The 21666-nt window shown below is 50.9% G+C and overlaps 8 protein-coding genes across 8 annotated transcripts; 4 read left to right on the top strand and 4 right to left on the bottom strand.

The window, feature by feature from the left end:
- Positions 1-354: 354 nt before the first annotated feature.
- Positions 355-2756, bottom strand: K441DRAFT_664165 (WSC-domain-containing protein). Its single transcript, XM_067649309.1, has 3 exons — positions 1965-2756; positions 1407-1851; positions 355-1316 (listed from the first exon to the last, which is right to left on the bottom strand). Exons 1-3 carry the CDS (start codon positions 2327-2329, stop codon positions 645-647), a joined length of 1482 nt encoding a protein of 493 aa, XP_067501169.1. The 5' UTR covers positions 2330-2756; the 3' UTR covers positions 355-644.
- Positions 2757-4332: 1576 nt separating this feature from the next.
- On the top strand, positions 4333-5073 carry K441DRAFT_198540 (uncharacterized protein). Its single transcript, XM_067640469.1, has one exon. The coding sequence runs from the start codon at positions 4440-4442 to the stop codon at positions 4977-4979; it is 540 nt and encodes a 179-aa protein (XP_067501168.1). The 5' UTR covers positions 4333-4439; the 3' UTR covers positions 4980-5073.
- Positions 5074-7060: 1987 nt separating this feature from the next.
- On the top strand, positions 7061-7513 carry K441DRAFT_506380 (uncharacterized protein; the record flags this gene model as incomplete). Its single annotated transcript, XM_067642056.1, has 1 exon — positions 7061-7513. A coding segment is annotated over one exon (453 nt), but the record flags the coding sequence as incomplete, so codon positions are not given.
- A 1278-nt stretch (positions 7514-8791) lies between these two features.
- On the bottom strand, positions 8792-9843 carry K441DRAFT_664161 (uncharacterized protein). Its single transcript, XM_067649308.1, has 4 exons — positions 9623-9843; positions 9513-9566; positions 9282-9463; positions 8792-9234 (listed from the first exon to the last, which is right to left on the bottom strand). The coding sequence occupies exons 1-4, from the start codon at positions 9687-9689 to the stop codon at positions 9100-9102; spliced, it is 438 nt and encodes a 145-aa protein (XP_067501166.1). The 5' UTR covers positions 9690-9843; the 3' UTR covers positions 8792-9099.
- Positions 9844-11445: 1602 nt separating this feature from the next.
- On the bottom strand, positions 11446-13049 carry K441DRAFT_573910 (uncharacterized protein; the record flags this gene model as incomplete). Its single annotated transcript, XM_067644074.1, has 5 exons — positions 11446-11548; positions 11617-12428; positions 12476-12754; positions 12813-12889; positions 12944-13049. 5 exons carry the CDS (start codon positions 13047-13049, stop codon positions 11446-11448), a joined length of 1377 nt encoding a protein of 458 aa, XP_067501165.1.
- A 2053-nt stretch (positions 13050-15102) lies between these two features.
- On the top strand, positions 15103-17526 carry K441DRAFT_664159 (MFS sugar transporter-like protein). Its single transcript, XM_067649307.1, has 4 exons — positions 15103-15462; positions 15540-15765; positions 15817-16406; positions 16459-17526. Exons 1-4 carry the CDS (start codon positions 15414-15416, stop codon positions 17226-17228), a joined length of 1635 nt encoding a protein of 544 aa, XP_067501164.1. The 5' UTR covers positions 15103-15413; the 3' UTR covers positions 17229-17526.
- An 829-nt stretch (positions 17527-18355) lies between these two features.
- On the top strand, positions 18356-19071 carry K441DRAFT_198399 (uncharacterized protein). The gene has a single exon (XM_067640467.1). It carries the CDS (start codon positions 18456-18458, stop codon positions 18924-18926), a length of 471 nt encoding a protein of 156 aa, XP_067501163.1. The 5' UTR covers positions 18356-18455; the 3' UTR covers positions 18927-19071.
- Positions 19072-20269, bottom strand: K441DRAFT_198414 (uncharacterized protein). The gene is made up of 3 exons (XM_067640468.1): positions 20191-20269; positions 19495-20127; positions 19072-19350 (listed from the first exon to the last, which is right to left on the bottom strand). Exons 2-3 carry the CDS (start codon positions 19964-19966, stop codon positions 19217-19219), a joined length of 606 nt encoding a protein of 201 aa, XP_067501162.1. The 5' UTR covers positions 19967-20127; positions 20191-20269; the 3' UTR covers positions 19072-19216.
- Positions 20270-21666: the final 1397 nt, after the last annotated feature.

The raw sequence follows: 21666 nt of genomic DNA, 5'->3' as shown, positions 1-21666 counted from the left end.
TTCCTCACTGAGGGTCTGAGGCACCTAGATAAGTGTTCCGTTGAGCTGCGTAGGACTATGAGCGTAAGCGAATAGTCCGTGGGGCGGATAGCGTTTATGGCGGGGCGTTCCACCGCCAGAGATTCCGCCGTTGATGATCTCATCCCCCTTCCTCCAGATAGCCAAGACTCTCCCCTCCACTCCTTACTTATCAAGCAGATACCGCTACCGCTACTCACCAACAGACGACTTCACTTCACTCTAAAATTATCAAGAAACATAGGTAACTCATACACCATTTCATTCCCATTTTCCAAGTCATAATCATACACCCAATCCTTGAAAGTCCACCCACGTGCCTCATCCCCTCATATCAAAAGGTGCCAGTGGCTGCCGCAGCACCAGCGCAAGCGAGCGACTGAAAAAAAGAAGGAAAAGCTATATGCAAGAATAAAGGTTTGCACGTCCAGCACAATCCGAAGCAAAGCAAAGGTCCACAGGACCAAGTCCTCCGATCCAATCCCATCATATAATACCCAAACCTCTGAGACACCCGACCGATCTAGCAAATGCAAAAAAGCCTGCCAAAGCCGAATAGAACACTAGCACCCACCCCTCATAACTTTTGCGTAGCCGTTACCGTGGTAGAAAATGAGGGAGGAGATCTAGATGGACCCCTCAATCCTCGCCTTCACCCGCTCCGCAGCCGCAAGCCTACGGCTCCGCTTCTTGGCCGAATTCGTACACGCACCACCGGCGCACGCCTGATAAAGACTGATCGCCGCGGCGCCACCACAGATCTCGTTCGCATTCCCACTGCACTTCATGAGACAGTTCCCCAGCACACCCGCTTGCGGCGCGCGGTCCGCCGCGATGCTGTTCCCGCAGTAGCACTCGCCGCTGTACTCAAGACCCGCGTACTTGGTTCCCTTGCTCTTGCAGAAGTCGACGCAGGTCTCGATGGTCATGCTGTTCCCGCTCGTCTGCGCAGCGTTGAGCGTGCGGGATCCAGCATTGTCGATGCCGCACCCGATGTACTTCCAGCCCTTCGACTTGGTTAGGTCCGTGTAGCCGAGGGAGGCGGCAGTCGGGCCGGTGATCTTGGTGACAGGGCAGTTGGAAACAGGGACGGCGGCCGCCGGGCCGGGGGTGATCGGGTTGCAGCCGGGCAGCGCGGGCAGGATGCCGTTGACTTGTTCGTTGATCTGCGAGGGGAGCTTGCAGGCTTGGGTCTCGCCTTGATCGTGGAAGGTGAAGTGTGTACTGGGGCAATTGGGCGTACCGTCGACGCAGTCGGTCACGGCGCGTTGGAGGGTAGGGATATCCCAGCCGTTGACCTAGACAATCATCAGTACTGAGTAACGGAAGAAGACTTAGGCACCGAGAAGGTGGAATTGGGATGGAAAGAGAGGTAGGATGCTACTCACGAAATCTCCATGGAATCCATAGCCAGTCGGATCACCGTTGGAGAAGACGAACGGCTGCTTGTCGCTCCACCACTCACTCTCAAACAACTGCGTGCTATAATACACCTCATAAAAGAGCGTGACGAGATGCTTCGGGTGGCTAGCGGGACAGCGGCCACCATCGTAGTTCCCATCCTTAGGGTACACGACGTGCGACTTGTGATCGGGCGAGTCTAGGTTGACACCGTCCCAGCAGGAGGGGAATGTGACTTGGGCACGCACGCCGCCGGGGCACTTGACAGGTGGAAGGCTGCTGTACTGTTCGTTAGTGTTGCCAATACATTTGTGCGAAACGGCAAGACCGGCGAAGTCTGAGGTGTAACTGCGCTTGTTAGGGTCACCGGCTAACATGCGGAAGCCGGGCGGGAAAGCAACGAGTTTGTCATTGTCGGGTCCAGAGCGTGTGCTGATAGGCCGTTAGTAAGGATACTTCGGCTTAGAAGTTGAAGTCTTCTCCTTTCTCTTTTCAGACAGCGGCGGACCGAGGACTTTTCTTAAGATGGTGAATAGGAAACTTACAGGTAGTAGATAGCTTGTCCTCCCATGTCCCCACCGGGAGTATCGCCATTTATGGGAACATTGATAAAGCTGCCGTTCTTGGCATGGAAGTACATCTTCGGGGTCCAGTAGTTGGACAAGTCTTCCTTGACATTGCAAGTAGAGCATTTAGACGCACGAGCTTGGTCATAGTTCATAGTGAAATTGAAGCCATTACCACCGGCAATGGCATGGACATGGTTAGACGCTTTGCCTGGATCAACAACTGGGTCGGCACGCTCGTCAAAGAGGCGGCTGTAGCACTGGATAACGAAGGTCCCACTGACTGGAGCAGCGAGGGAGGCAACAAGGCCGAGAAGCAGAGAGTTCACAGCGTTGGAGAGCATGGCTGGCGTTATTCGTAAAGTATGTCGTTTGCTGACTTAGCAGGGCTTATTCAAAAGGAGTGACGAGATATGATTCAAAAGAGAGACTGCACAAATATCGATCAAGAAAGAATGACTCAGGTATCAAACCTGTAAACTCAAAATCAACAGCAAGAAGAGAGCGTGGTGGATTGGCCTGAACTGGTGGGGAGCGAAAGAAAGAAAGTGACGCAAATCATGNGATGGACTCCCTAAAGTACTCCTTGTATCCTATCCCGCCCAGACCGTCCATTCTACTCGCCGTCGTTTTTCAGGACATTAATTCCCCTAGAGGTACCGGCGGCATCTACGCGAGCAAAAGATGCGGGTTCCTGCATGAATGTTCCTGGCGTTTACAGGCAAAAAAATTTCAACCGCCCGACGCAGGAGAGCGCGGGGGAGAGGTTGGTATTTCCGCTAAAAGTTTGGTGGGGTGGGTGTTTCGAAACGTGGTGGCTTGCCAAAGCAACCCCTCTGAACCTCCCAAGCGCTCCTTTTCTGCTCTGTGCGCCGCGACCGCCCTGGCCCTGCCGCCCACCTTCCCAGTGCAAATCTACGGCCGAGATAGGCTTGCGACAAGGCGTTCAAGCCGGGTTATTATTGGATTCGTGCCCCGGAGTCGGTGAGAACCGGTATGCAAAATGCTGTCAGCAACTTGGGTACTTTTCTACTCACTCGTCTTTATTTGGGCAGCTCTACACAAGGCGCTATTGGCTTAGTCGACAGGAAATTTGAGGGATGCACGACATATCTGTTTAGGTCAGTTGTGTGAGACACGCTGGCGCCATGTTTAAATATCCCGTCTTGGTATCACCCGAAGGATCGGAGATAATATCCACATCACATCAAGGCCTAGATCATAGGCTGAGTGAGACCTTCGCCGCAACTGCAAGCACGGGATTGCAAGCGCATATGTGAGTGGCTTCATATCATTTTTGTGTATCGAATGGTACTCGAGGGGAAGGAGATTTAGGTCTTAACTTCTGGTTGATGCTCTGAATAAGATTTAACGATTGACTAACGATGCAATAGTTACGAAAAGTTGAGACCCATCAGTGACGAGAATGCGCTCACTAATAGCGAGACCGTTATGACATCGTCTTTCTTGAGCGTGGAGGGTGAGGGCGCCTCTCTCGCTAAAGTTCATCTGCCATCATCCTACCGACTACTCCTAATCCGCGTTCCTCTGCTCCCCCAACTTTTGGGATGCTTGCCTTGCCTATTCCAGCAGATCTCGGTTGGCGGGACCCCACAAATGTCTCACTCGTCGAGGCCTGTCAGACCTTGCAGAGGATGAATTACACCGCATAGAAGCGCTGTGAGCCAGCATGCAAGTATAGTTCGCTTGATAAACATAGCCAGACTCGGCAGTGAAATCAACGTCTTCTATTATTAACCTCTGGCTATGCGATTCAAATCCCGATCTCCGGCTTCCTTCATTTCCTTTTGCCAAACGTCCGTTACCAAAGCCCTTTGTTTGCTATTAAGACATTGTAGCGACAATTGGATACCCTTGGAGTGGGGATCTGCACCATAACGAAGAAATAATATAAGGAATTCTGGAATGAGAGAATAGTCGTCAACATGCTAAAGGTTCCAATTTCCTGAAGTAGTAGCTCCCATATCGTTCTACCATCGACACTCATGTTTGGATCTACGCCATAACTAAGAAATATTTCGAAGGTTCGAAGCGTTCTTTCAAGTTGGGGCGTCCAACGAAATTCATTTAGATTACCCAGAAATACATTAAACCAATTGCATTCGCCCTGGCATACTTGGCCCAAATTCGGGCCATGAAGGACACATGATTTGAGAATTTTCTTCCAAAAGTTGTACGCTTCTATAGTTGAAAATTGCATGCGATGGCCTATATCCATCAAGCGAAACCAGATAGTGCTATCCTCGCACCTCCGGTTCAGATTCAGGCCATTCTGGAATAATATCTCGAGGGTTTGGATTACGCTTTCTCTGCATACAACCGAACCTAACGAGGATTTGTACTCCAGTGCCAAGAAAAAACTCTCACACCAAACATGGATTTCGTTAGCAAGCGCGCCATGGTGGAGAAATGAAATAGTTCCCGCCAGCACACATGTGCTTCTTTTTTATCGGAATTAAATGGGTACGCTTTGAGAAAGCAGCGCCAAATTGTGCTATGACCGTATGGCTGATTCGGGTCCGCTCTACGTTCCAACAATATCTGAACCATTCCGAACAGAGGCTTCTGGTATCCCCACGGTGGGAAGAAAGTGATAGAATCCCTGGCACGAAACGATCAAGTAGTTGCACGGCTAGTTCAAGCTTCCCTGATGAGAAGTCGAAGCGAGGATGTAACGCATCCATGAGCAAGACATTTCGGCACCTGATTAGATTGGGTTGTTTGTCCAGTCAGTACCGGACGTACAAGACAAGTCCGCTTCGGATAGCACGCGAGAGGAATGGATCGTCCCACTTAAGGCCGAGCTGTTGCTGGCAATGGTGTCCGGCCTGGTCGAGCATTTTATGGTCTGTGCTACCACACTTATTCTCGGCTAGGCTAGCCGTATGCGAGATGCGTCTTACCATCTCAGTAGTACCTAAGCTCCCCATCGATAGCCTTGGCTTTTTCCAGAAACGCTCTAGCTATAGGTGACCAAGCATTGAAAGATTTGTGTGCGAGATCTAAGCAGTTCCTGCATGTTCGCAGTCATGAGGAAATCTTTGAGGGTTCGATGGAGAAATTCCACCTTGGACTAGAGAGATAGGACGCTAACACTGGAAACCTCCAAGAGTCCTTTGTAACGGCCATTAAGACGCCTTTGCATGTTTTCCAATTTCTCATGAATCTCAGCATCTCCGAATTTGCAAAAGGGAAGCTTGATAGCAAAGTCCGGATCTTCTTCGTCGAGAAGGGAGTAAATTATCAGGCGGAGAGGTTCCTCTGTCTGAAGGGCAACCTGGAACGTCTTGGCCATTCTTTCCTGGTACACCTGGTCAATGGAGTTGAGAATATGTTCAAAAAAAGCTTCCAATCTGGTAGGGAGTTTTCGCAGCCTAGTTTGAAGAAGACAGATGTCTGATGTTTGGGAAACACAGCGCCTCCAATCAACATAGAATGGAGGGACTCGGGTCTACTATTCGGGAGGACTTGGTCGTCGAGTTGGATTGGGGAGATCTCAGCCTTGCAGCCCTGGATTCTTTTGTAGCGCAAAAAAGCGCGCCAACATCCAGGGTAACGTAGAGCAGGAAGTTTGGTATTGGGGGAATGATGCCAACCGCAATATGGATCTGTATGAAAGTTATCCTTCATACGCGAGGCAGCAAACAGACAACAGCATCGTGAACCAGTTCAATGGTGGGGACGATATTCTTGGCGCGTCCGTGCCACCCATGACTGCCGAATGTTTAAATTCAGTTGTGGCCGAGGACTTCACTCTAACTTACCCGGCGTACCTTTCCGACTTCACTTGGGACGATTTCTTCAGAAACACGTCGATGCGTTACACCCTTGGGGAGCAGTCTGGCCATTGCGATGTACCAATGGGCCAGAACCCATCACAGCCCAATGCTCGCTCTCTTCACAGCCCAGCACAACGTATGGATGAGCAGCGACGCCACGATGCGCAGTATGGTACGTAGATCCTGTCCGCAGCTTTCACTTAGCGATTGATTGAAGCTGACGATTTCCCAGATTTTATAGATGATGATATCGCCGCGTCATCTCAACTTCTAGCCGAAAGTTACCAGCGATCCGAGCAAGCACAAGTGAATGGCTTTGCCAGCGAGGGTGGTTTAGACACAGCTGGAAGGAAGAAGGCGAGGAAGCCCGGGAAGAACCAGGACGTGACAGGCAAGCCATCCAAGGGGAAAAAGTCACGGAGCAGGAAGTCGGATCCTCTTCTCTCCAACGATGTTGGAATCGCTGCGTCTTATAACCGGGAAGCCGAGGCTGTAAGAGAGGGAGAGGTCTCAGGAATTTCTCAAGATCTGGTACAGAAGAAGGATAAGAAGGGCAGGAAAGATAAGAAGCGTCGAGAAACACAAGCTCGAGCTGAGCTGTCCGCTCCAGTCCAATCTTCTTCGGTCCACATAACCCGCCCACCCACGACTCCCGCCGACACAAATGAATCCTCCCAAACGCCTCATGATGGCTCGGAAAGACAGGGCAATGGAAAATTTAAGAAGCCAAAAGGCTCAAAGAAGCGCAAGAGGGAGTCAGAGGGTGCGCCTGCGGCTGTCTCTAGCCTCGAAACAGGACCTAAGCTTGCGGATGGTACCCACTTTGATTCTGCAGCCGAAAGACCAGCTCTCCCCATCACTCCTTCACAAACGCCAGCACGTAAGAAGCCCCGAAAGAGTCGTGCAGACGCAGCGCTACCCACACCAACCCTCGATCACTCCATATCCAAGTCTACCAAGCGCAAGAAGAGGGCTTCAAAGGCTGCCGTCCCTGATGATGCTCAGGAAAAAGCAAGCGTCGAGTCTCAAGACAATGGGCTCCATGAAGCAGAACATGAAGCACGGCCTAGTGCCGGTTCTGCCACGAAGTCAGGTGTCTTTGACAAGGACGAGATTACCCGCCTTACCGATGCGATCAATGCTTACATGATCACTAATGGGTTGAGTAAACTTCAAATGATCGAAATGATCCAACATATCAAACCGAAATCACACAGCATCCCCCCTGGCTCGGATCTTCAACGAATGCGCGAGCAGGACAACGCAGTCGCAGCGATGTGGGGTGAGCTACATGAAGTCCTTCCCAATCGCACTCGCCAGTCCATCATGCGCAATTGCCGCCGCAAGTGGCATAACTATGAAGCACGAGGTGGCAGGTGGGGCGCAGATGAAGACGAACTTCTCAAGGAGGTGTACCAGCTGCATCCCCACAGGTGGACTGAGATTGCAACATTCGTGAAGCGTTCCCCAGAAGACTGTCGAGACCGTTGGCGCAACTACATCGTCAATGGCGAAAACAGAGTCACTGACGTCTGGACTGAGACGGAGGAGCGCGCTTTGCTGAACGCAGTGCATGATTGTGTTCAGAAGCTCAATGAGGACCATGAAGAACAGCATGGCACACTCAAAGACTACGATGCCTGGAAGTTCCTGAACTGGCAGATGGTTAGTGATAAGATGGGAGGACGACGCAGTCGTTTACAGTGCTCCTATAAATTCAAGAAGTTGCATGAACGCCAAAGCCAGATAAGTGGACACGTCGAGGGCGAGGTTGCGGCCTCTACAGCAGTCGGTCAGTCATCTGAAACCCCAGAGAAGAGGTCATCATGGCGGGTTGACCAGGCGCAAAAGAACTGGAGGAAGATGCTTCCTGGAGACAAGTACAGAATCCTACAGGATATCGTTGACAGCGAAACCATCGAAGAGGCTAATATTCCATGGACTCTCATCGCGAAACGCAACAAGGGCAGTTATTGGACGACAATGGATCGAAAGGTTGCTTTCTCAAAGATGAGGGATTTTGTCCACGAACAGGACAGCCTTGAGGACCTACTTAATGCCCTGAAGGATTATTTCCGAGTCCACCACACTGATGAGCTGGAGAGTTTCTACCAACCAACTCAAGAAGAGTCCACGCATAGGAAAAAGAGGAAGTACAGACGCAAGTCGACCGGCAGGTCCTCGAAGCACAAATCAACTTCGGACGTGGAAGATAGTGACAGTGATGATAACGAAAACGAAAACGTAAATGCGGGAGCTTCTAGCTTACGAGCAGACATGCGAAGTGCTAAGACCCCGAATACAGAAGAAAACGAAGTTGACTCGGTCCTTGGGGCATCCGAAAATGAGTGAATAAGCCGGAGGCGAGGTGGCGATCGAGGCTCAATTCATCCGCCAATTGGAAGGCATTGAAATGGTCAGACCCGGCGAAAGACCATCAATGCATTGGACCAGGCTTACTTCTAATTTCTACATAACTATAAATCCTTGTTGCCACTTGGGATCAGAGAAGTATCAATTGATAGGCTTGTGGCTTGCTTTTATTCTCTCCACTAAACTTTCTGGTACTAGGCAGGGCAGCTGCATTTTACGGCAGTGTTTGAAAGGGGGGGTACCGATGCTGTGGAAAATGGGTATTACTAGGTCTAGTGTTTTTCTGTCATCGGATGATTGCTAATTATGCTGGGGACGGGAGAGGAATTGTTCCACTGAACACCAGTATCCTATAGATGACCTGAAAAAGCCCATTAAAGAAATTTAGAAATGACCTGCTAGAGTTCTTGTTGCACTTGATTCATCTCATGTTGAGGGACTGTGTCTTACACAGGCGTGGCGGTAAGTCTTCCAATCAAGCCCGAATTGACTTGAATTGATTACAATGCAATTCACGAAGCGGCATTAAGCGACAATTCTAGTGCAGAGGGGTGGGGCGGCTTTGAATTGTTTAAATAAAATATAGGTAAGGTTTTTGGTTAAAATACTTCAAACGCCTATCCCTTCGGCTGGTAGATTTAGTCCTACGGTTATCGATAAGAGCCAGCCAATAGAATCAATGGGATCAAGGCTCCGTGACCATACGCGTATTTTTGATTCTGGTGTTCGCGCACAGTCTAATCTCGTAGGACGCTACCAGCCGAAGGGATAATCCTGCTAGACTGGCAAACGCCCATAATGCTGCTAGAATAGCAAACGCCCATAATGCTGCCAGAATAGCAAACGCCCATAATGCTGCCAGAATAGCAAATGCCTCTAATGCCGCCAGTACCAGGAGCCTTCCTGCTCGTTGCTACGCAGTCGCAATCCGAACATCCACGTTATTCTCCATTCAACGCTTTATATACACCTATTTGGGCAATAGCGCGTCTCTCGATCTCAGCATCAAGACGTTTTGACTCCATTATCGATAGGAACCATGAACTACCGATTAACAACATTGTAACACCCATGACCTTAACCTCGTTAGAAACTGGTATATAATATATGGAGCAGGACTTACACCACAGATGCTATGGAAGTATAACTGACTAGTTTGCCTCGCTTGGTTGAGAGCATACTTAGCCAACTGTGCTTTCATGCTATATTCAAGCGTTTTGATATCTCCCTTGAGGTCATCAACGTCCGCCTCTACTTTGTTGACCTTGGTGGCAAAGACGTTGGTAAATTCATTAGTGTTTAGGCCTAGAGTCGTTAGTGTCTTTTGCTATAAGAGCAGTGAGAGGCAACTTACGCGTAGATGAGCGGAAGGTGCGAATCTGGGAGGATTGGAAGAGGCGAGTGTAGGCTTTAGCAGAAAAGGAGTTAGTAAAACGATACAGGCCTAGTGGTATCTGGGCTTACAGGTGACTACAGAGACTCTAGGTGCTTGAAGGAGGTGCACTTTCGTGCGAAGGGTTTGCTGGAGCATGCTGAATGGTGTGTTTTGAAGAGGTTATTAGAAGAAGTGGGGGAAAGAAGCTGAAGTAGCAAGTTGGAAGAAGTTGTGGAAGAAGTCGTGAGAACGGGAGGTGTAGAGCTTTGGTAGAGCTTTAGTAGAGCTCTGTGTAGAGCTTCGTGTAGAGCTTCATGTACAGCTTTGGTGGAGCTCCGGCAGGGAAGAAATTAAATAGTGAGTCATTACCTCAAATTACCGAGATCAGACCACACCAGGCAGCGACCGGAAGCTGCGAACCGGCGGGGTCTTCGCTATAAAGCGCATTATTCTTGGCAACAGTGACTCTGCGAACTTTCCAGATGCTCTCGATTCCGCGGGAGCTCCCTGGCCAATCACGCATGTGGGAGATTTTGCAAGCCGTCAGGGTGCCGAGTTCAGTGATAGACTTAGAAGCTACAAAGATGTATGTTGATACGTAATTGAGGTTATTATTCCGTTGAACTTTCCTAGCTAACGTCGTGTAAAAAAGAGGCCTAGGGAGCTCTCCAGGTGATGCACCCACAAACACAAGAACTACAACACAATGCATGAAATACAAGTATCAGCAGTTGTGAAATAAGGCAATCAGAACTATGCAACCAATTCCCGGATCCGCACCTCGCCCATCCCATCCCATCCTTCCTGAAACCTCATCCCCTCTACCCTCTACCCTCCCCTCACTCAGTCCTTTCCTCAAACCACATGTCAGGGGCCAAAACAGTGGCAGAGCGTGATGGCAGGGAGAGGGCGATCAGGGAGTGACAGGCAGGAGCGGTAGCCAGCAGCGATCGACTCACCCTTCTTTCTCACGGCTCACGGGGTCCTGGCTGCCGTCCTGCTTCCACCACAGCTCCATGCTCCACGGACAGGTGTCGTTGGGGAGCGCGAAGCTGCTGCCGTCTGCGCCGCGCGGGGCAGGGTTGATTAGCATCCTTGAGGCTTTACGAACTGGAGTATAGGGTCGAGGATGAGGATGAGGATGAGGATGAGGATGAGGATGAGGATGAGGATGAGGATGAGGATGAGGCTGAGGAAGGGCGTGGAATTGGGCCGGGGTGACTAAAGACACACAGGTGTAGCCGCCGATGTGGACGCCGTAGAACCTCAGGTCGTGCCCTTCGGGGCAGATAGTTTTGTATTGGCGCTTTTGGAGCCGGTGTATGGTTGGGCGGCTAGGGTGTGTTGTGAGGGCGAGGAGCGAGGGCTGAAATGCGCATTGTAATTTTCTGGGAGGGTCGTTGATTTAGTCGTTAGTGAATGCTCTATTGATTCGAGAGCAATAATATGGTGATCGAGAAGGCTGAAAAGAAGATGTTGCAGATGTGAGGAGTTGTAGATTGGGGATTTGGTGGGGAAGATGTATAAGTTTGATGTAGCTCAAACTCGGTATGAGTGAAGTCTTCGTGCTATGAGAAACTAGTACGTGGTAACAAAACTAGTAGTAGGTAGGCGATTTGCTATAAGTCGTATCATGAATTTATTGTTCTTGATGCCAAGAGGCTTTGGCTGATTGAGTGTCGTATCCGGCTGCTTTTGATGCTGTCCTAAGTTGCAAGATGTCTGTGGTCGTAAGGTAGAAACTTGTCGAGTGAAGCCTAAATCAAAGTGTGGGAACATCACAGGATGCTAATGCACGTTGCTGGCACGTGAAAGCGAAGTGGAAGAGCAGCCAGCGCAGAAACTTGTTCAAATGGTATATAGCATATAAGGGATTTGCAAAAAGACATTATACCTTAAGATAGTGAGCGCATTATGTATCGTCATCATCATCGGGGTCTAATTCTACAATCATACTCCTTGCCGCAGCGCGCATCTGTGGGTCCTCGTAGTCCACTATATCCGTGTGTTTTAACCTATATCTCGTTAGCAATGCCATCTTAATAATCTGTTAGTATTATGATAGTAAAGAGTGGTCATGTACCGATCAAATAGTACCATTAATCTCTCCGGATTTACCTTCGTTTTGGTGGTGGCAGCCTTCGGCACTCTCGATTGCGGTCGCCGTGAAGTTGACGTGTCAACCGACCCTGCTGAGCCTGTTGACACGCTAGTAATGGAAGAGCGCACACTCGACGCACTATTCTTGATTAACGGAGTTTGTAGATTCCGTGTCATGAGGAAGCCAGAGGAGAAGCCGAGCCCAAAATCGCCAACGAGCTTGTCGACGTCTCCACCTGCGAGCTCAAAGAACAGCGATGAGATGCCGTCATAGACGGAGGTCGATCTAGGATTTGTTAGGTAGTCAAGCAGCCGCACGTGAAGTAGCTCAGGGTTGTTGCCTCGCAGGCCGGATTTGGATGGATTAGGCAAGAGCTTTGATTTCATGGCTGCTACAACTGGAGGTGGGCTGACTCTCGCGATGCGTTTGAGGAGCGTTAGGAGTGGTGTCACTGTTGCGTCAAGTTCGGTGTCGCCGTAGGTTCGTAGCGCGCAGTCGAGGATTTCGATGAGCTTTTCGACGCAGGATTTTAAGTCGCTGTTTACGATGGCTTTCTTCTCTTCCATGTCCATGTTGATGAGCGAGTTGATAAGAAAGTTTACAGGTGCATGAAGTGGTGGTAAATGGACTGTGCGACGAGAGAGAATCTTCATGATTTGGGGAATTGATTTAGAGAAGGCTTCTGCCCGTGTGGGACAGAAATGCGTGATGTTGAACACCAACTTCAGCGTTTCCGACAGCGCTTGATCGTCTTGCGTTGACGGACGTTTGTTTTTGGCATGACGCTCAATATTCTGCTCAATTAGACGAATTCTGCTTCGAATGGTTCCGGATGACTTACATCGTTAATATGATCCGCAAGGTGATGCTTATCAATCAACTTCTCAAAGCCTTGCGTTGTGCCGTAGGTTGTTAGGAACAGTATCCTCGACATGAGGAATTCGTCGTCTTTTTTAGGCTTCTTTAGACGCCCGACCGCACGTTCGCTGTATCCCAGATCTACGAACATCTGTCTCGTGCACGGTTTCGTTAACAGCGCATTGGCCAGACATTGCAACGCCGCCTTTGAAGTTGTGGGAGACGTGCTGTGAAAGCTATGGTGCGTCAAGATCTCGATACCCTTGCATACAGTTAGAAGTCTGTAACTTAAATCAGTCGCGCAGGCGTTGCCGAAATACCTGTGGTGTGAAGATGGGATCCGCGTTCTCGGGATTCCTCCCGAAAACCTTGAGCTGCTCCATGGTGGCATTTCGCTCTTGTTCAAGTCAGGAATTCGATCTTTTGGGTGTAATTATACCTGTGTACTCACCGTGCGGCAGGAGGTTAATGTATTCGAAATCATCGCGCAGCTCCTCGACCAACTTACCCACTCGTTGGAGCTTTTCTTCAGGCAGAAGCTCAGAATCAGCATACATGTTGCAGGTGGATGGAGTGTACAATGGTCGACATACCTTCCCCCGAGATTTCATCGTCGGTGACTGGCCTTGGAAGGGAGAAGTTCTTCATGCGGATGTCCCTTGTCTAGGTTCAATTAGGGTTGATGTGGTAGACAACGGTAGCATTCATGAGCGTGGTTATGCGTGCTTGTAAGATCCATCGGTCCGACGTCGATGGCTTATCAAAATCCGGGCGCGGGCTCAGAGCTGGTTAGGAATGCGTAGGATCGAACGAATCGCTATGGACAGGAGTGCCAGGCTCATTAGTCAGTCCGGCCCTTCGTCTACGCACGTGGCACGCAGCCTCTGATTGATCTCATTGGCATCGTTAGAGTTGGATTTGGGGCGTGGGACGGCGGTGGGCGGGATATTGCGCCTTTAGCTGTGTGGCACGCAACGTGGAGACTAGGGTCTGTCGATAGACTCAAGTGGGCGGACATTAAATGCCGACTTGGAGAGACGTAGGAGTAGTACCTGCGTGAGCAGCACAGAAACGTGAGACAGATGCACGACTATCAAGACTATCAAGGCTATCAAGACTATCGTGAATGAGACAGGCTTTTTTTTTCCCTTTGTTTTGTGCAGTCGAGCGCAGCGTAGCGGGCAGCTTATCAGTGGATTAAAGAATTGGCAATTGGCAATGCCCAGGTTTCGATATTCTCATTGCAGCCCAAAGTAGCCGTCCTGACCGTGCTGACCGTTTGTCGCTTCTCCGCGAGTCAGCCCTACGACGGCACAAATGCGGCGTAACTAATGGAGGGACCGCGCGCCAATGTTGACCCCATGGCCGGAACAAGCCTAACAGGTGTCAGGGTTCCCCTCAGTTCCCCCAGGCTCCTTCCGTTTCTCCTGATTCAAGCCGTGTGCCTGGAACGCCGGCTTCGGGAGAACTTCCTGATAGGATCTGGCCGCTAATTCGCACCGTGCCCGAAGCTGCTCTGCAGCCCCGCTGTGCTAGCCGTAGAAAACGCTCTGTGGGTTCCGGTGTTCCCCCCGTGTCCGCGCGACACATCAACATCTAATTTCGCTGGTAATTAGTCAAGTGTGCACCACCCAGCGTAGACACTGTGCACTTACAAAAAGGCAGTGCACTTTGCAAAGAAAGGTAAAGTCTTCAATTTTTTAAGCTTAAATTGTAAGAGTTAAACTTGAAGTCCTCCAGTGTGCAAGAAGGCGAAATTAGATGTGGTGTGTTGCGGGCACAATGGAGCTGGGGCAGCCGGGACATCAACAGTTTATCTAACAATAGTTTCTCACAGCTGCCGATCTGCTTATTGGAACACATAAGCCTCCCGCCTTTCTGCAGACAACGATCGTCGTCACCGTCAAGTGGCGTGGCTTGTAACGCCGCCTTCCCCTGACTAGACAAGTGGCTCTCGTAAAAGGCGAAACGCTAGCTTTTCTTTAACTTTAACGGCCGCAGAATCTTAACGGAGCTAGATGGGCGTGACGATTCCGGTATAACACTGCCAAGGTCGCCGTCTTCGCTTTCAGCTTATCACGAGCTTACACCCCGATTTCTACTCTGCAAGCTAGATCTGAACCAGAAGCTTTGCAGGCGAGGGACCCCACTTTCCGCGGAGATAGAACTGGGCTAGCTTCGGCTGCAAAATGTGTATAGTCACGATGGCCTGGCATGCGATGCAGGTGACGGCGAAGCTGGCTAATCTGTGGCGAGCGACCCTTGCAGTGTCAATGTCGAGCCGCGGGAGATGGCGTTGCGAAGCATGCGACATTTAAGGTTGGCACAGGGATACATGTGCGGATCGCTAGCCTCTTGGCATAGAACGTATGAGAAGCTTCACTTTGCCCATGCAAATCTGCCTTGACGCTAACAACCCGCATATGTAGGTACCCACGTTGTAGCAGTTACCAATAACGGAACATTCATCCTTTGTGGAACCTTCCTACCTTGAAAATCTCTCAATCCTTTCGATGCATCTAAGCGACGGCAGCGCGTGGCAGTCCAATGGCCCCGGCCGTCAACATGGTTTACATGGTTGTTCGAAATAAATCCCTGCCTGTGAAGCGTACGACGGTCAAGCTAGCAGAGGCTCCTTGAGCACGCCAGTCCCGCTCCACACGCCAGTCCCGCTCACAACTCTCCGGATTTTTCCCTCAATGCATTCCAGCACCCCAGTTAAGATAACTTATCGAGAGCCCTGGTTTGCTGCCCGACGCTGGTAGCCTGACTACGCCCGTCCCTCTCTTTTGGACTCATGAACTGCCAAGTCTTAACCAGACTACTCGGCCCTTCCCTTCCTTTGGTCTTTCCAACTTCAATGTCCTTGTGAACACAATCTCTTTGCTTCCAGCTTCCCCGCTGGACCTCTGACACCCAAGATGAAGACTGTTTCGAATGTGTATGCCGTATGTGCATTCGCCTCCATTGGTACGATCCCCTCAAATGTCTACGTCACATGTCTGCGTGTGTGCGTGTGTGCTTTGCATGTACTAACGAACCCCAAGGCGGTGGTCTGTTCGGTATGGACATTGCATCCATGTCAGGCGTGCTTGGGACCAACGGATATAAGAATTACTTTGGCAATCCAAAGTCATATACGCAGGGCTACATCACAGCTGCCATGCCCTTCGGGTCAATCTTCGGCACCTTGAGCTCGTCGTTCTTTTCAGATCGTTTCTCCCGGAAAGTCGCCATCCAAGTATGCTGTATACTTTGGATTATCGGATCATCGTAAGCTGCATCATATTCGAAGACGCCTTCTCAGTCTGATCTTCTCTGCAGTATTCAGTGTGGCTCAAATGGCATCCCAGCGCTGTGTATCGGACGTTTTATTGCAGGACTAGGTGTTGGCATGGCTTCCGCTGTTATTCCAGTCTACCAGGCCGAGATTGCTCCTAGAGAGATCCGTGGACGTGTGGTTACGCTGCAGCAATGGGCCATCACCTGGGGAATTCTCATTCAATATTTTGTTCAATACGGCGCGTCCTTCGTCGATGGTGGCCCAAAGAACCCAAACCAGGGCTCGGCCGCCTTCCGCATCCCTTGGGGGCTGCAGATGATTCCTGCCTTCATTCTCCTGGTCGGAATGACATGGCTCCCTTACTCGCCTCGTTGGCTAGCTTCAAAGGACCGCTGGGAAGAAGCCATCACTGTTCTGGCGGACCTGCACGCTGGCGGGAATCTGAAACATCCAAAAGTCCTTGCGCAGTACCGAGAGATCGAAGAGGTTCTCCGGTTCGAGAAAGAATGTCGCGCTGCAGGATGGGCTGCCATCCTGGAATCCAAGATGGCTAAGAGAGTCGCACTGGGCATGTCTGTCCAGCTGTGGTCAGAACTTTGCGGCATGAATGTCATGATGTATTATATTTTGTGTATTTTATCCACTGCTCTGATTTCCTGAATTTGTTGCTGACTATGATACAGATATCATGGAGGGTGCAAATATTGGCAGCCCGCTCCTTACAGCATCCATTCAATATGTCATTAACGTTGCACTCACTCTCCCAGCCATCTTGTATGTGGATAAATGGGGCCGACGCCCAACTCTTCTTCTGGGAGCTTTCGGCATGGGAGTTTTCCTTTTTGTCTCTGGTGGTCTTCAAGCGCGATACGGCCAGCGGACCACCGCGCCTGATTCCAACCTCTCTTGGCAAATCGTGGACAACCACCCAGTCTCTAAAGCCATCGTGGCCTGCTCCTACCTCTTCGTCGCCGTATTCGCCATCAGCTGGGGCCCGGTTTCCTGGACGTATCCGGCCGAGATCTTCCCTAACCGCATCCGCGCCAAAGCCATGTCTCTTGCCACTTCCGTCAACTGGACATCTAACTGTGCGCTCGCCTTCGCCGTTCCCCCGCTCCTCTACTCGATTAACTGGCGCATGTACATGGTCTTTGGCGCTTTCAACTTCATTGCTATGGTCCAAGTCTTCTTTACCATCCCAGAAACTAAGAACTTTACGCTCGAAGAGATGGAAATCGTATTCGAGGGCAAGCCATGGGGTCGGGGCCGACCTAAGGAGTCCGCGATCGAGGACATTGAGCAGCAGATCGCGTGCGGAGTGATGAAGATCCCTGTGCCTGTGGTAGTGCAGGAGACTGAGAGCGACCAGAAACCGATCATGGTGGAAACTGCGATTGAGCTGACGAGTCACCCTCGGCCAAGCTATTCAAGTTCACGCAGGACACAATTTTAAACACGGATACACAATCTGGACAATAGCATTTTGTGGAGTTTGATGGCCGCTTATTCGGCTGGGTTGGGCTGGGTTGGGCTGGGCTAGGCGGGGCTAAGTCTAGTTTTCTTTCCATTTGGATATGTGTCGTGGTTAATGTGCTATAATGTTTTTTGCGATGTCATCCCCAGACGTACGTGACGGGATTGGACGAATAGAAAGTTGAATGATGAGGATACGATTAATAAACCTTAAGATTCAGCTTTGTGCGAGTAAATTGCATGCCATTGGACAAATCTAGAAATTACAAATCCCTCCTCTCCAGTGTCTCTAGGGAAGTCGGGCCTCCTCGAACTCCCTAATCCATCCTTCCGCACATCCGCCTTAGTCTCTAGCCTATATGATTCCCTATGAACCATACCCATCCCAATCAGCCTCTCCAAACGCCTCGATCGATCTAGCCTGCCAGCACCAAGACCGGCAACATTTAGTTGCGCCTGACACCTGCACTGTCGATCTCTCCAACGCCAATATCGCTTTCACCCTTAGCCCCAAGCCCTCAAACCTTCTTCTGTCCCCGTCAAAATAAAAGGCTCCAAAAGCAGACCGAGGGTTTCAAACACAAAACTTTAGCACAGGTCCACCCGGACGCCACCCTCTCACCCCTCCCCCTCCACCCACCTGCTCTCAGCCCCCTCCCCACTCGGACCCCTCACGCGGGTAAGCGACCGGGCCCCCGTTGAGAGGTAGTGGTGGGGATAGGATTATGTCAGCGGGATCACCGCTGCAACCCGCTTTAGGACGAACACACACGTACCTGCATTGGAGCTGGCCATCTGCATATGTGATGTGGGCCGCACGGCACATTCTTACTGCTTACTTGGCTTTGCGCAGCAATCGCTTAGCTGAGCACAGCAGGCGGTGCGGCGTCGCGGGATCGCGGGATCGCGGCTCCTGCCCGCGCTCAAGCTATGGGCAAAGACAGCTGCAGGGCCTGCGGCGTGTCGTCGTCTGGATGCAGGTTCTTTGCTTACGCGCTCCTGCATAGTCCAGTGCCAGCCTCAGCAGAGCACGGGAGGCTGGGCGAGTGGAGCAGCTCTGCGAGATCCAGAGCTTACATAGATGCAGCCTGCTACCAGATAATGCGAAGGAATAGTGACAACTAAACGTTAGTGGGTACCTGAGCCCCGCCCAGCACCGCGCAGACGTAAGCCCTGCGGGCCCTCTCAAAACCGCACAAGATCGCTGATGCAGTGTGCCTGCCGCCAGAGCAAAGGATATTCAGGTACATCACATAAGCATTTTCTTATTCGTATTTTTTTTTGGCATTCGCTTAAGCGTGAAGCTTCAGCTCTCGAATCGATATATAGCTACGGCTACAAGCAACAAAGATTTACAACGGGCGACTCATTCCAACACGGGCAATTTGCTTTTTGTGGACATCAGAACTTTGACTTTGGCACATTTACAGTTCGCTTTTCCTTCTTCCTGCTTTATCGCGAAATCCTGCTCGAGGAACGACGAGTGAGAGACTTGCCATCCCCACTCACCAGCCGTCCTTCGACTCCGCGTAGCCGCGAGCAATCATCTGCACTAACGCCCTCTATCGTAATACGTTCATCTTACCAAACACAAACGCCATCAGCACTACTTATCACTCCCAGCCCGGCATGCTCGGTACTCAGGCGCTCTACGCAGAGCCGTCGTCGAACGCGCTAGCGCAGTAGCACCAATTGCCCGGATCGTCATAGTTCACCTTGCAGTAAGAAGAGCGTTAGCAACCAGAACATCAAACCCAAATCTCCTCCAAAAACCCTTACCACCCACCACGTTTTTGCAAGGGAAGAAAAAAGGGAAAAAGGACACGGGTGGGGGCTGCGTACATCCGACCTCGTTATCCTCTCCGTCAACGGCGTTGCAGCACTGGTCTGACGCGTACTGAGGGCCGCATTTCTCGCCACACGAAGAGAGGCGGCGGGGCAGGTTGACGATTTGCGGGGTGCTTCGCGTCAGGTCCCGGGTGTGGTTTTGCCGGTGCCCGCCGACGCTTTCTCAGCACGTGCGTCCAGCCCTGATTCGCCGGCAAGAAACGTCACCATTTCCAGGCAGTTAGCACGGCCCCCTGGATCATTCGTGAAGGTGCCTACGGCAGCCGAGCTGATTAGCCTGAGCACGACACACGGGTTTTTGTACGAATATATGACTGTGCGCGTGTAGATGCGAGAAGGGAGGGACAGGTAAGTGCGCGAGTATCTGGAGTTGCCGAAAGCGTTCAAGGGATACGTACAATTATCGCCCTTCCCCCCGTCCTCTTGCTCCGCCTCGCCGCAGCACGGGTCCGCACACACGACCTGGGCTATGTCGTCCCAGTCCTCGTCACTGCGGGGCCTCATGGTGGTGTAGGGGGCGTTCTTACTGCCAAAGTAGTTGCGGCTCGACACTGCGGCGGCATCACCCTGTTGTTTGGTTGGGGAGGCGAAGGCGGTGCCCGAAAGGGCGAGGGCGGCTGCGAGGAGGACGTGGATTTGCATTATAGAAATCGAGGTTGACCTTTTAGGAGGACAGATGCGGATGGCGGGTAGTGAGTGAATCTGGGGTAGCTGAAGTATAACTGTTTCGTAGCGTTGGCAGATGATATTCATTGAGGTCTTGCTGGATATACTTTCTTCCTCAAAAGTATAAATGTAAGTGGATGCTGTTCGTTTTGCGTTAAGGTTTGACAAAGATAGGCTGGGAGAATGTCCATGGCAGCCTGACATTGATTTCGTGAACGGGAGGAGAGGAAGGCTTTAGATACAAACATGGCTGATTCGGAATTTAGCCAGTAAGGCAACTTAGGTTCAAATGCCCTGTGTTGTGTCGTGAGTACCGCTAATCTTCAGAAAATCGAGAAGGTAATCTGTCGATATGATTGAGACCACTGTGATGCTCAGTTAGTCTGTGCTTCTCCAATCCATAGGATCTAATGTGCACTACCAAATGCATTAGAAAGGACCTTGATGCATCAGGTATAATAGGGCAAGAATGGCTGCAGACATCAGGATGCCATGCCTAGATGCAGTGACTGCTATGGTACTCTATGTACAAATATAAACAGATATGTTTTGGAGTATACTGGAGAGAATATACGCGTCAACTTGTCATCCTCGAAATGAGGTTTACAATTGCTTACTCATTCATATCCTTACATCCACCCAACTCATGCATTAGCCTAAGAGCTTTCGAGATTCTAAGCATTGCCTTTGGTAAGATGAGCCGAAAGGTACCCCGAGCCATTCAGCACCGATTTTTTTTAGCCCCTCTTAAAAACACTGAAAGCACCTCAGCGTTTACATCCAGCAAGCCGCGCTGGCAGTATTCATGAATTTCTTCACATTCGGACTCCGACAACCCAAAATTCATTGATGATTCATTCCCCCGCGCCTCAACCAGCACCCTTCCCCTGCCCCTTAGGCATTTTCTTCTCTAGCCCCAACTTGTCCAGATCAGCACGCTTGTGATAATGCGGCGCGACCTCTCCCAGCCACTCTGGCTCTAGAGGCATATTACTGCGCATATACTCTTTACTCGTAAGTACCAACTCGTAGAAAATAACCCACTTGGGCCTACTTTCCATAAGCACAGAACTAGGGTGTAGGTACACCGTCATCCCGTTCTTGACTGTGCGATAAGAATCGCCGCCGCGCTGGAGTCGCGCAGCGTTAGGGAAGAAGCCTGCCGTAATAGCCTTGCGTATCGAGACGTGGTCGGAGATACCGCACGACGAGAGCGTCACTTCGACGCGGTCGCAGAGTTTCGCAAGTTGGTCGCGGACGTCGCGGGCGCGCGTCAGGCTGCGCTGCTGCAGGAAGTTTTCTTTGGCCCAGATGGGGCTGAAGTCTGCATCGAGCCACTGGTTCCAGATGTTCAGCAACGTCATATGGTCGCCGCCTTCGCGGTTTGTGAACCTTGCGCGGGCGGAATCGGCGTGGATTTTCTTGTCTTTTGGGCGGAAGAAGAGCGCGGAAGCTTCGCTCAGCATGGCGACGATAGAGAGAACTTCTTCGACGCAGCCGTATTTGTCGGCAGCTAGGACCGCTTTGGCGAGCATAGGATCTGTGGGAAATTCAGCCATTTGGCGCCCTATTTTGGTGAGCTCGCCTTTGTCGTTTAATGCGCCAAGTGCGTAGAGTTGTTCCAACGCGCGGATGAGAGTGTCAGCAGGAGGAGCATCCATGAAGTCGAAGTCAATAAGGTCCGTTATACCCAAAGACATCAACATTAGAACAACAGAATTGAGGTTCGTTCGTTGAATTTCTGGGGTAGTATTTTCGTCAAGTTCATTGTAAAAGGCCCATTTTGTGTACAGGCGGAAGCATTTGCCTGGCCCAACACGCCCTGCTCGACCCGCGCGTTGGTTGGCGGAGGCTCGCGAGCAAGGAGTCACCACTAGGGATTCCATGCCTGTGCGCGGGTTATA

Source organism: Cenococcum geophilum, assembly GCF_001692895.1.
Source record: "Cenococcum geophilum 1.58 unplaced genomic scaffold K441scaffold_37, whole genome shotgun sequence".
In the NCBI taxonomy this organism is placed as follows: Eukaryota; Fungi; Ascomycota; class Dothideomycetes; order Gloniales; family Gloniaceae; genus Cenococcum; species Cenococcum geophilum.
Note: the sequence above shows the minus strand (reverse complement) of the source record. Positions and strands in the feature narration are given on the sequence as shown.

Coding starts and splice junctions, on each gene's coding strand:
- K441DRAFT_664165 (XM_067649309.1), bottom strand. CDS start 2,329: ATGCTCTCCAACGCTGTGAACTCTCTGCTTCTCGGCCTTGTTGCCTCC. Junction 1,852..1,964: donor GGACAAGCTATCTACTACCT/GTAAGTTTCCTA, acceptor ACGGCCTATCAG/CACACGCTCTGGACCCGACA. Junction 1,317..1,406: donor ATGGATTCCATGGAGATTTC/GTGAGTAGCATC, acceptor ATGATTGTCTAG/GTCAACGGCTGGGATATCCC.
- K441DRAFT_198540 (XM_067640469.1), top strand. CDS start 4,440: ATGTGCTTCTTTTTTATCGGAATTAAATGGGTACGCTTTGAGAAAGCA.
- K441DRAFT_664161 (XM_067649308.1), bottom strand. CDS start 9,689: ATGCTCCAGCAAACCCTTCGCACGAAAGTGCACCTCCTTCAAGCACCT. Junction 9,567..9,622: donor TAGAGTCTCTGTAGTCACCT/GTAAGCCCAGAT, acceptor TTTCTGCTAAAG/CCTACACTCGCCTCTTCCAA. Junction 9,464..9,512: donor CACCTTCCGCTCATCTACGC/GTAAGTTGCCTC, acceptor TAACGACTCTAG/GCCTAAACACTAATGAATTT.
- K441DRAFT_664159 (XM_067649307.1), top strand. CDS start 15,414: ATGAAGACTGTTTCGAATGTGTATGCCGTATGTGCATTCGCCTCCATT. Junction 15,463..15,539: donor ATGTGCATTCGCCTCCATTG/GTACGATCCCCT, acceptor ACGAACCCCAAG/GCGGTGGTCTGTTCGGTATG. Junction 16,407..16,458: donor CATGATGTATTATATTTTGT/GTATTTTATCCA, acceptor ACTATGATACAG/ATATCATGGAGGGTGCAAAT.
- K441DRAFT_198399 (XM_067640467.1), top strand. CDS start 18,456: ATGCAGTGTGCCTGCCGCCAGAGCAAAGGATATTCAGGTACATCACAT.
- K441DRAFT_198414 (XM_067640468.1), bottom strand. CDS start 19,966: ATGTCAGGCTGCCATGGACATTCTCCCAGCCTATCTTTGTCAAACCTT. Junction 19,351..19,494: donor CGGGGGGAAGGGCGATAATT/GTACGTATCCCT, acceptor CGGCTGCCGTAG/GCACCTTCACGAATGATCCA.